A 12,572-nucleotide genomic window follows, 5' to 3' on the forward strand; every position below is an offset into this window, starting at 1 on the left:
TTCTGATGGGGTGCTTACCTGCAGCTGTGTAAGTATTTTATAGTAGAATGTCATGATATTGACTGCAAAACTGAGTATGTAACATGCCTTCTATTTGTTAAACAATCAGCTGCAAAATACCAAGGCTATACCTCTTTCCTTATTATGCCTATCCTCTCTGAAAATAAGAAATATAAAATAACAATAAAGCAGAATAGTTAGACGTTTACAGTACTGCTTGGTTTGTCTCCGTCTTTTAGAAGTAAAACACAGATACTTAGTTTATTAAAACATGGACATCGATAAGGCTATTGATGTCCATGGTCCATTTACATTTTCTGCAGTACAAACAGGTGAAAAGGTCAGTTGTGTGTTCAAAGCTGTAGTCCTTAAAACATTTTATCTCTTCCTCCATACTCTTGCTAGGTGTGTGAGTCCAGTCTAGCAGCTCTTTTCATCCCTCTGTAACTGACAGTCGTTACTTCATAGAGGTGAAGAAGCAAATAAAATCTTCTTTCAGGTTGCCATATCATCCCTTAATTTTCTGCAGCTACATGGATGAAAGCAACAGCTCACAGGACAAACGTTACCAGTTTGTTTATGTAATGTTGCAGTATAACAAATCTCTGCTTTTCATACAAGGCTTTCTCTTAACAACTAGTTATTTAGAAAATAATTTCACTTTAGCTATTAATTTACCTTTTTAGTGCCTATTCATCTCAGTAAGAGACAGTCTTAGAATATAAGACATGGGCAGTGACTAACAGTGAAAACCACCAAAAAGTGTTGCAGTCTGGGCTGTGTCATACAAATACTAACTCATTTCTAAACCAACGTAAAACTTGTGAGGTATAAACAATGAACCTTTCATTAGCTGTGAAACAGAAACAAGTGGAAAAAGAAAACCAGAAAAGAAGTGAACAGTTTCTTGGTACTAAACCCCTTTAAGTGGCAGTGTAGGGAGGGTAAAAAAACAAGAACTCTAGGATAAGGTGAGCTAAATTGAAGGGTGGACATTTCCTTTAACTAAAACATGAACAAACAGATCTATACAACTCCAATACCATATTCCAAAGGACGTCTATCAAATCCAAGATGCATAAGCTTAAATGTGTATTCTGTTCATAAACTAGGAAAATGCAATATTGTAAGAAACATACTGTTTGGTCCATCTGTTGTTCATTGGGTGTTGACAGGTTCTACATTTTAAGTCAATTTTTACTGGTCAGTTTGGGTATCATTTGCAAGTAGCTTAACATTTGTAGTAGAAAGTAAAAGGAAAAGAATTAAAACATATGCTGTGAAAAATGAAAAAAGAATGGAAATGTGAGGAATGCATTTACTACTCATTCAGTTCCTCTGGAACAAACTGCAAAAACTAGTGTGCAAGAATTACCAATTCAGAAAATAACACAATGATTTTTTTCCTTCATTTTTCTGGTAGAAGCACTAAACTGTTTTATAAGCCTGTGTTGCGGAAATTCTCTTCTTAAAGTCCACTCTTTGCCATTAAAGTTCATCACACAAACATGGACTGCTGGTAAGTTCATACATTATATGGGTCAGACGGTTTCCATAAGAAATAATAGGGTCTATATTAGAACACTGAATTTTCAAAATTTCAAGTGTTCTAATATCGAACCCTATTAATTGAAAATTTAAAACATCGAACATACAGAACAGCAATTTTTTTCCTAGGGAAAAATTTTGCTGTTCCAAAACACATACACACAACACAAGCACACCAAACAAACAGCAATCCACACACATACACCTAAACTCTTACACCTAACCCTACACTAAACTATAAATACACCACTAACTATCCACTTACCTTAACCCAAACCCTAACCCTAAGGTCTGTCACTATCGCACAGTCACCTCACCCGCACCCTAACTCACCTACCCCGGCCTAACCCTCACATCCACACAATCGCACACTTACCTGACCCGCGCCCTAACCCTAACTCACCTAACCTGCCCTAACCCTCACGTCCACACAATCGCACACTTACCTGAACCCAACCCGTAACTTTCCACCACAGCGCTGAAAATACCGAAGCAACAGAAATGGACAACCGAATTCTTTCCCTAGGAAAAAATTTGATTTTCTGTTTCTTCGATATTTTCAGCGTTCACTGAAAATGGGTCGATATTAGAACACTCGAAATTTTGAAAGTTTGGTGTTCTAATATAGACCCAAAATAATACAGGCTATGGTGTAGCAATATATATTACATATTACTACTGTCTCTGTACTCAGTTATGTTAAAGGAGGAAAGAATCAATGAAGGAAGTATGAACCGCTCATTGAGATCCTGCTGAAAAGAGCACAGACCTGCAGTGTACAAAGCAACCAAGCAAAGCAGTCATCCAAAGAGAAAAAAAACTTCTCTCTGCAAGCTTTCTGAAATATAAATATCTCAATATATGTATCTATAATATACAAATATATATACATAAAAACATTTTTTACTTCTAGGAACTAGCAGTTATTTCTTTCTACTCAAAGGATTCAACTGTTCTATCGTAGCTAAAGGATGTTTGGCTGCCACTGACCCATGTAAAAAGGCTGATGCACTGCAATGAAAGGGACAGGTCTGGTGGTATTACAATGACACATTTAACAAAGAGAGGCTTTCTCTTCAGTTTCTTATTGTCAACAACTAATATAAGCACCACTCTTTCACAGCCTAGGTGTTTTTGTGTTCCTACATGATTTTTTATTTTTTTGTTATTCTGTTCTAAAACCTGGGACACTGGCAAAGGCAAAGGGCTGAAGAATGTAAGGTCTTTCTATTTTTGCCCTTAATCTGCACAGGTCTTGCATGCTACCATTTCCACTTACCTGTCAAGCTGTGGTCAGGCATCACATATCCATTTATGTCCTCTTCCAAGTCCCCATTTATGCTGGGCCCAAGGCTAGCTCGGTTAGATAAGTATGCACTGTCCTCTCGCGACCGCTGTCCCCGACGTAGTGTCCCAGTCATGGAAGTATCCTCAAAGAAGTCCAGCTCAGATGCAGTTCCTCTTCCTTCTGAAGACTCAGAAAGAGTGCGGGCTGTAGACCCTTTGCGTGTCCTGATAGTATGCCTGGAACCCATCTCCCCACTCCTCAAAATATTCTGCATCACAAAATAAATACATGCTTTAATTACTTTCATCACATGGGACTTCTACTAAGAAAAAAATTGCTATTGTTATACTGGCATTTTAGACCTACTGCTCTGCTTAAGGCATGACATCATTATGTGTGAAGACAGTGTTTTGCTGCTACTTTGCATGTCTCTTCTTCCACTTGATGTGAATTAAAATGTAGTAAGTAGAAAAACATGACTGGCACAAATGCAACGATAAAAAAAAAACTTTTTACTTCCAATATACACTTCCTTTCATTTTGAGAAAGACTTAAATGATCTCTTTATGCCCTGCAAACATTCACAGTAACAGTTTCACAACCTTATCCAGTACTCTATCTCTCTTTGTTTCTTATCCCTGCCATGCAGTTATGTAACTACAGATAAAAATATTTACATAAATATTCTGGGGTTTATAGCCCCAGTATTTTAGAAGTATGGCAGTATGCCAGCAAGGAAGCCGATTGAAAAAAAGACGTTCAATAACATGTGAGAATGGGCTGTAACTACAGTTACATTAGTATAAATATCATACTGCTTTTTCTCTACTCATCAAAGTTACTGATCACCTGACAGGGCACCATAGGCTGATGACTGTATTTTTTATGGAAACTGCTCAGCATTTGCTCAGTAACCTTCCCCAAAGTGGTGATTAAGCCTGAAAGTCTTACATGCAAGTAAGCAAGCATCACTGACCTCAGGATCCACAGATTTTGTTAGACCAGTTTACAAAGTAAAGAAAAAAAATCTCTCTCTCTCTCTCTCTCTCTATATATATATATATATATATATATATATAAAATATCTGTCCCTATATATACCACTCTTTATGTGTGTGTTACTATATGTGTATATATACATAGGTAGGTACTAGGCTATTGACCGTAGGACCTATATAAGCCAAGCCAAAAAAGTACCCTGGCTTTCGCCACCCAAGAAAATTGTTTTCCTGTGCCCCTGTCGAGCAGAGCCCCAGAGGTGATCCCCGGGGTGAATTTCCTATTTCCCATCCAATCATCAAGATTCTTCTTGAAGAGTGCTAATGAGGAGCTTTGTTTGATATAGATAGGTAGTTTGTTCCAGAATATGGGAAGTCTCTGTGACAGGAATCTATCCCTCCAGCATGTTCTGTTTATTGTGGTGACAAGGTTTAGGTCCCTAGAGCGTGTAGCTCGGAGGGATTGGGATTTCTTTAAGTGGAGCATGTCCAACAGCTCTGGGTTTGACATAGCTTTGTATGTTAGGCAGAGATTGCCTCTGAGTAGGCGATATGCGACGGAGTAAAGCTGGAGTTTTTCAGATGGTCTGCATAGGGCATCTGTTTGCGGCTGGTAATCCTCTTTGTGAGGTATTTCTGCGGCCTTTCTAGTTGTTGTAGATGTCTTTTGAGGTACATACCAAAAGGGGCGTTGTACTCTATAATGGGTCTAATGAGTGATGAGTAGAGGGGAACAATGACCTCTTTTTTCCTGGATGAGAAACCTTTTGTGATGAGGTGTGCCACATTGCCACATAGAAGGATTTCCTGACTACTGTGGCGATGTGATTATTAAAGGAGAGACTACTGTAAACCTGTGTCCCAAGGCCTCTTATCACACTTTCGGTGTTAAGTAGACTACCACCTATGTGGTAGCTCATGGGTACAGAGTTTTTACCAAAGGAGATGACAATGCACTTTTTGGCATTGAGCTTGAGGCCATGGCTTTGACACCAGGCATCTGTCTCAGTGAGGCCCTTTTGAAGGATGTCCACATCGTTACGAGTTTCGATTATGGCTCCTAGTTTGTAGTCATCCATGAACTTCGTTAGCCAAAGACCTTTTGTGTTAGCCTGTACTTCAGAAAAGTAGATACCAAACAGGAGAGGACCCAAGATTGAACCCTGTGGTACACCACTTGTCACAGGTCTGAAGTCAGATTTGTAGTCTGCTACTTTCAAAGTGTGGGTTCTGTCAGTGAGCCAGCTGGCAACCCATCTTGTGATATAGGGATTTATACCTAGTTTAGTGAGTTTATCTGTAATTCCAGAGTGGGGGATGGTGTCAAAAGCCTTGGCGATATCTAGATAGGCTGTGTGAACCACCTTACCCTTGTCTACGGCTTTGGTGACTGCTTCAAAGAAGTCTATCAGGTTTAGGAGACATGATCTGCCTTCTACAAATCCGAACTGGGTGGGGTCCAGAGTTTGGAGATTACCAATGTCTTTGTTTATAAGTTCCATGATGATATGTTCCATGGCCTTGCAGACCAGGCTCGTTAGGCTAATGGGGCAATAGTTCCCAGGGTCCGTGGTGGCTCCCCCTTTGTGGAGTGGGATAACTGTCACTGTGCGCCATTCAGCAGGCACAAAGCCTGAGATAAGGCTATGATTGAACATGGTGCTTTGGTGGGGTGCCAGTTCATTCTGTAGTTCGCGTAGAATGCTGCCTGGGATGTTGTCAGGTCCCATGGATGCTGTGCTGCTGGCTTTGAAGAGTGTGGTTTTCACCTGTGCAGCCATGACTACAGGAACTTTGCATTCTTCCGGTATAGAGATGGGCCCTTTAGGGGGTGAGAGAGGGGTAAAGTTAGCACTGAACCTATCTGCCAGGATGTTGGCAATATCAGTTGGTTCTGTATATTTAGTGCCATTGTGCTGTAACTCAGAGCAGATCTGAGTGTTGCCATTGAGATTCTTGACATAGCTATAGAATGCTTTGTGGTTGTCTTTAGAATCAGTGGCAATTTTGTTTTCATAACTAGCTTTGGAGGATTTTATGAGGGATCTCAACTTCTTACTGAGGCTAACCAGGGAGTTCCTCCAATCATGGGATTTTACTCTTTTTTGCAACAGTTTCTTTCTTCTGTTGTAGAATTTGTTTATGGCAGGGGACCACCAGATTGGCTTCCTTTTTTTGGAGGATAGCATCTTGGTTCTGTTAGGGATAGCACGATCCATGCACTTGTGTAAGTGCTTATAAAGTGCATTTGTGTAGGATTCAGCAGTCGTACCTCTATTGTCCATCTGCATGGGTGTCGTGAAGTTTGCCACTTCTGTCTTAAGAAGCATGAAGTTGGCTTTGGAGAAATTTTTTACGGTGGTTTCCCTAACGGGGGTGGGGCAGGATGTGGATGCCTAGGTGATTAGCTTGTGGTCGGATCTGACCAACGAGGAACTGACCTCTGGTGTGGAACACTGGTCGCCCATGTTGGTAATGACCAGGTCTAGGATATTGCTGCCCCTGGTGGGAATGTGGATAAGTTGATCCAAGGCATTGGAATTTATGAATTCCAGAAAGCGTTGAGCAAAAGAGTTGGTACATGAGTAGTTTTCCCAGTTAATGGTGGGGTAGTTGAAATCGCCCATTATGAGGGTGTTGGGTTGTACCCTAATATTTTCCAGTGTATCAAAAAATGAGGAGTGGGAATCCTGGGACATGGTGTGGGATTTGTAGCAAGTTGCAATTTGGATTGCGGTCTTGCCCAGAGTTAGTTGCACTTGGATAATCTTGGATGCATTATGCTGAGCAACTAGCCTGGAGGTATGGATATCCTTAATGAATATGGACACGCCTCCGCCTTTAGTGTTTCGATCCAGGTTAGGTATCCGAAAGGTGTGGTATGAATTATAGCCTGGTAATGCAGGGGTGCTCTCTGGAGCCTTGAACCAGGTCTCTGTCACTGCACAGATGTCGATGATCTCCATTTTAAGGAGTGCCTTGAGTACCCCTCAGTTTTTACTTGCTTGTACCTGTTACGGTGGTGAATTTATCATTTGAACCTTGGCTAAAAAAGGCACTATAGGGGTGCCAAGAGCCTTAGCCAGTATCCGGAATCCCAAGCGCGACATATGCAGGCCATCTCTGGCACAGCATCGTGGTCTGTTGATCATGTCATCCCAGGCATACAGATACTGGATTCCCTTAGAATGACACCAGAAGCTTAGCCAATTGGTGAAGTCAATCATTTTGTCCTTGTACTGTGGTATCATTCTGGGTGATGGCAGGATGCTACTCAGGGCTAGGGTCATACCTGCCTGGGCTAGAAGATCAGAGAGATCTTCCATGTCTCTTTTCATGTAGTCCAGGAAGGTACGTCTCAGGTCATTCACACCAACATGGAGAATGACAGAGTCATATTTGTACTTGTTGTGGAGTGACCTGAGTGCATGCATTACATGGTGGATCCTGGCACCTGACAGGCAGCTGACAGTAACTTTCTCCTTGTTTAGCCTGGTGAGTGGAACATCAGTGTGCCTGACTATAGAGTCACCTATGACTAGAGTGTTGGGTATGTTATTATGCCTTATGGGCTGTGGTTGACTGGCACACTGAGTTTGTGGGCTATGTGTCATTTGGGTTATGTTGGGGGGGTGGAGGTTGCTTGTGTTTCTGCTTTGGAGGTCTCTGTTTCTTGAGCAGATTTTTATGGAGAGCCTCCGTGAATGTAAGTATGTGTTTTGTGTTTCTATGAGTCTGTTTTGGTGGTGTATGTTCTGAGGGACTATGTGATGAGTGTGGTGTGGTGCAAGTGTTTACCTTCTCCTCTTGACTGTCTAGTCCAGTCTTGAGTGAAGAGAGCTTTGCTTCCAGTTTGGCTATATGTGCATCTCTCACAGGTTGTAGTGTTGGGTGGTAGGAGGAGAGGGTTGTCTGTGTACATGAGGTAACTGCTGCATTGCCCCAAGATGCCCAGATTCATCAGGTAGACAGGAGAAAACACCAGGAGCTGTTCCTTAGACATGCCTGGATAGCTATTAATTAAGTACTAAAAACTGTTTTCCTCTAGACAAGTGAGGAAAGTTAAGTGCTGTAGTAATTTGTTGCTTACTTAGTGCTTACAATGAGTTCTGAACAAGTGCTGAGCTCAAAGAAACAGATTTGAGTGTTAAAACTAAAAAAGTGGCTAGTTTTAAGGCAAAATTTAAAGAGCAGACTTTATGGCACCGGGAATAGTTTAACCCTAGCTAAGTGGCGATGCATAAAGTGTGGGTTTTTTTTTATATAACAGTAGCAAATGAGCAAACTGATTTAAACAAATTAACCAATTAACCAATAAAAAGCTAAAAACTGAGCCCAGTTCCAGCAGTCATCAATCAGACAAGTTCTAATTACACACTCCTGCCACTAGGGTGGAGGGGAACCTTCTCCAAAAAAAGATGGTCTGGACTAGTGCTCAAGTTATACAACCAAAGCTAGATTCAGCAGGTCTGAATTTAGTCTATGCTACAGCAAACAAGGTGTACCAGTTTCAGAAAGAAACAGTTCAAATAAGTAGGCCCAAGCCTTTAACCAGAAACTCCCAGCTCAGAAGGGCATAATCTACCCTCTCCTCCCGCAAGAGTGCAGACCACACCTTCTTAATGTAAGATAACTAGCCTGAAGCCCAAGTGCCTAAACCAGAATTAATACACTTTTAGAATAACAGACACTAAGCCTTCAATCAGCAACTCCCAACTTAGAAGGGTGTAAGCTACCTGTCCTGCCACAACAGTGCAGACCACAAACCTTCTTAATGTAAAACAACTGGTCTGAAGCCCAAGTGCTTCAACCAAAGGCTTAGAATAACAGTTACAATTTAATCAAGCTACTAACAAGCAGTAATAAATGTAGCAGAATAAATGCAATTAAGTATTTTTAAGAACAAGCAGCAAAAGCAAAATAAAGTAATAAAGTAGGAAGAAACACAAACACAGTAAAATCAGATGAATAAAGTGCAATTTTTTATATAACAATACAAAACAAGCAAACTGATTTAAACAAATTACCCAATTAACCAGTAAAAAAGCTCAAAACTGAGCCCTGTTTCCAGCAGTCTTCAATCAGATAAGTTCTAACGGCACACTCCTGCCACTAGGGTGCAGGGGAACCTTCTCCAAAAAAGATGGCCTGGATTAGTGCTCAAGTTATACAAACAAAGCTAGATTCAAGATGTCTGAATCTATTCTATGCTACAGCACATAAGGCACACAAATTTCAGAAAGAAACATTTCAAACAAGCAGGCACAATAAGCCTTTAACCAGAAATTCACAGCTCTGAAGGGCAAAATCTAGTCTCTCCTCCTACAAGTGTGCAGACCACAAACCTTCTTAATGAAAAATAACTGGCCTGAAGTCCAAGTGCTTTAAGCAGAACTAATACACTTTTAGAATAACAGACACTGAACCTTCAATCAGCAATTCCCAACTTAGAAGGATGTAAGATACCTGTCCTGCCACAACAGTGCAGATCACAAACCTTCTTAATGTAAAACAATTGGTCTGGAGCCCAAGTGCTTAAACCAAAAGGCTTAGAATAACAAGTTACAATTTAATCAGGCTACTACCAAGCAGTAATAAATGGAGCAGAATAAATACAACTGAGTACTTTTAAGAAGATGTAAAAGCAAAATAAAGTGCAATTTTTATATATGTGTATATGTATATATATATATATATATATATATATATACATATATATATATACATATATATATACATGTGTTTCTATAAGTGTGTAAGCACATATGTGTGTCTGTGTGTACACACACACACACACACACACACATATATATATATATATATATATATATATATATATATATATATATACACACACATATATATATATATATATATATATATAAATGCAAATTTGTAGCTATTCTTGCAGCTGTATATTTGAGAAGTATTAAATTCAGTTTCACAATGTACATAGACTTTCATGTGTACTCTGTACATTACACCTGTTCTTACCTCTGCATTCTTGCTGTAACTTTATTAAGGAAGGAATTTATTTCTTTACGGTAATAGAGGATGTTGGCCTATAAGTATGCAGAACAGTACATCATATGAATACCAAGGTGTTTCTATTCACGTGTTTCACAGCCTTGGTATTTGGTGTAAAGGCCTGTGCTTCAATCTTTCTCTAACAAGACCTTAGGGTAAATAGTTAGTTGTAGTACTTTAAAACTGTATATTGGTAGTTTAAAATCATATATTCATCCTGCTTCAGCATACATTTAAAACATAGCACAGGAGGTTTGCATCCTTATTTTCACATTTACAAGACTCACCTGCTTTGAATCACTTTGACTGTTCGATGTCATTGGGATGTAACCTGCAGGAGGAACCAAATAACTCTGACTCTGGAACAAAATACAAGAAGTGACGGAAATGTTAGAGACTTGAGGATGAAACAAAAGTTAGGTTAAACTTCAGGGCTAAACAGGAAGTATGCAGTTTTCCACCAGTCTGTCTTACTTTTTCATATTATAATTTTCCTCACTGGATCCATCCAACTGAAAGAGAAGTGATGAAGAGGGAGTGAGGAGTGCAATACACATTGTCAACTGTGACAAGGTCACAGGAGAAACAATTTGAATGAGAAACTCTATTAAAGACTTTTGAAGAGCCTTCATTCATTCTTCTTTGTTACACTCTACGCACATACATATCACAATTTCTGTATGGCAAGTACACCCTCATATTAACAGCCATAAGCAGCCTGCCATATTCCCAAGTTCTTAGCAAATTGGCTACTGATATGAGCCCGGTTTCCAGTGAGACAGAATGCAGACACTGACTCCTGTATCCTGCATTCTCACCTGAGATAGCCATCCCTACAACACTCAAACGTTTCCTGCCTTGTTAGCCCTTCAATGATCCTGATTTGATCCCAAACCTGTGATACCAATACTTTAGATAAATGTATTGCTAATATGTCAAAGGGGTTGCAGGATAAATGTAGACCATTTTTAATCAGCAGTACATTTAATATTTATTACTTACCCTTTGTTTTCTTATTTACAGTACAGGTTCAAATCAGTTGCTTCAGTGTGTAGGACAGTAAGTGGTTACTGCCTTCACAACTAACAAACTGAATACTCTTAGAACATTGCTTCAAGGGGGTCATGGCACTTAATTAGCAGCAAACTTGCTCTCTAGTAGCTAACCCGAGGAGAAGGTCACAAAATAATGGAACACACACACACACACACACACACACACACACACACACACACACACACACACACACACACACACACACACACACACACACACACAAACACACACACACAAACACACACACACACATTCACACTGCATATAATAGAGGAAATTAAATATTTTCACACAGTGAAAAGCATTCTCATCCTAGCAACAGCGATCTGTCAGCCTGTTCTGTTGATGTGCAGTTACCTTTGTTCCTATGGACCTGGTTTAACCAGTCTGCCTCCTAGAGGCTGGTAATGCCATGGTACTAGCTGCTCTCCTTAGCAGGTAACTCGTATTCATCACACAGCATTTCTCTTCATATGTAAACATCTACGCCTAATGACAAAGGCCATTGTCTGACTGTCTTACCTTTGAATAGTCAGTTCTCTGTCTGGAATACAGTGAACTTTTTCTATCTTCATCATCTTCATCCTGCAGGTCCATGTCTATTTCTGACATATCATCCCCTTCCTTTTCCAGCTCTCTGCCAGAAAACTCAAGCTGGTCAGGAGCAGGGCTGTTTGGACTACAGCTGTCTTTCTGTAAGCCAAGAAAAAAGAAAGCTTAACTGTCATGTGTAATAGTACTGCAAGCTAAATTACAGGGAAGAAGGTTGAAAACCTATGTCTGCCCCTAAGCAAAGATTGCAGATGATGTTATCACTCACTTAGCAAATCAAGCACATCCCTCACTTTGGTCAGATATCAGCCAATACAATACAATACAATACAATACAATACAATAAAGAATTTGATGCAAAAAAGTTCTAAATGCACCAGTTATGAGTTTAGTGTACATCATCAATAGCACAGAAATGTGATATAAGAATTCAAAACCCAGACTTGGTATTCCTCCTTTCTCCTGTCTACTCTCTTGCAGATACTATACACTAACCTTCACAACAAGGAATCGTGGTGGGTCTCTGGCCATTCGGGTAAACTCATTTGCAAGTTCCTTGAATGTTGGACGGATATTTTCATCGATCATCCAACCTGGTCAATCATATGAAAAGAAACAAAATAAAATTTCTATGTTATGTATATTAACTGACAGAAAAAGAACATTTACTTTAATGACACATTTCATAAATATTCAGATTGAATTTATTTCCTCATCGTTTTCACAGCAAGTTTTTTTTTTTTTTTTATGGTCTTTCTTAATGCACTGCTAGCAACTTCCCATGAAATTATTGGTGAAGAATTGCTTGCGTTGATCATTTTATTGTGACTAATTTGGCACTTATTTAGTTCTTGCAGTCACTGTGTGTTCCTTCAGGTCAGAGGACTAGAATGAGAACAGTGTTCCACCGGGCTGCAGAACATGGCCACCAGCTACGTATATAAGAGCAGTGGTTTGATTTGCGCCCCATTCTGTATAAATGAACTCTACAATCTCTTCCTCTCTCTAAACACACAGCATCAGTAATACTGGTAGGTGTCAGGTACATTGACATAATTAACTGATAAGAAGAAAAATGTCCGCTTAGTTAAACCACAAGTGTA

General features: G+C 39.8%; 1 protein-coding gene across 1 annotated transcript in view; it reads right to left on the minus strand.

Annotated features, from left to right (window-relative positions):
• ERBB3 (erb-b2 receptor tyrosine kinase 3) overlaps positions 1 to 12,572 on the minus strand; it is a 708,562-nt gene that overhangs the window by 36,292 nt on the left and 659,698 nt on the right. Inside the window, exons 24-27 of the mRNA XM_044083747.1 lie at positions 11,965 to 12,062; positions 11,440 to 11,610; positions 10,149 to 10,220; positions 2,828 to 3,104 (exon numbers count right to left, since the gene is read on the minus strand). Coding sequence (XP_043939682.1) covers positions 2,828 to 3,104; positions 10,149 to 10,220; positions 11,440 to 11,610; positions 11,965 to 12,062 — 618 coding nt within the window. The remainder of the gene's footprint in view (positions 1 to 2,827; positions 3,105 to 10,148; positions 10,221 to 11,439; positions 11,611 to 11,964; positions 12,063 to 12,572) is intronic.

The sequence above is a fragment of the Protopterus annectens genome, chromosome 9.part0 (genome assembly GCF_019279795.1).
Source record: "Protopterus annectens isolate FY-2018-M chromosome 9.part0, PAN1.0, whole genome shotgun sequence".
Classification (NCBI taxonomy): domain Eukaryota; kingdom Metazoa; phylum Chordata; order Ceratodontiformes; family Protopteridae; genus Protopterus; species Protopterus annectens.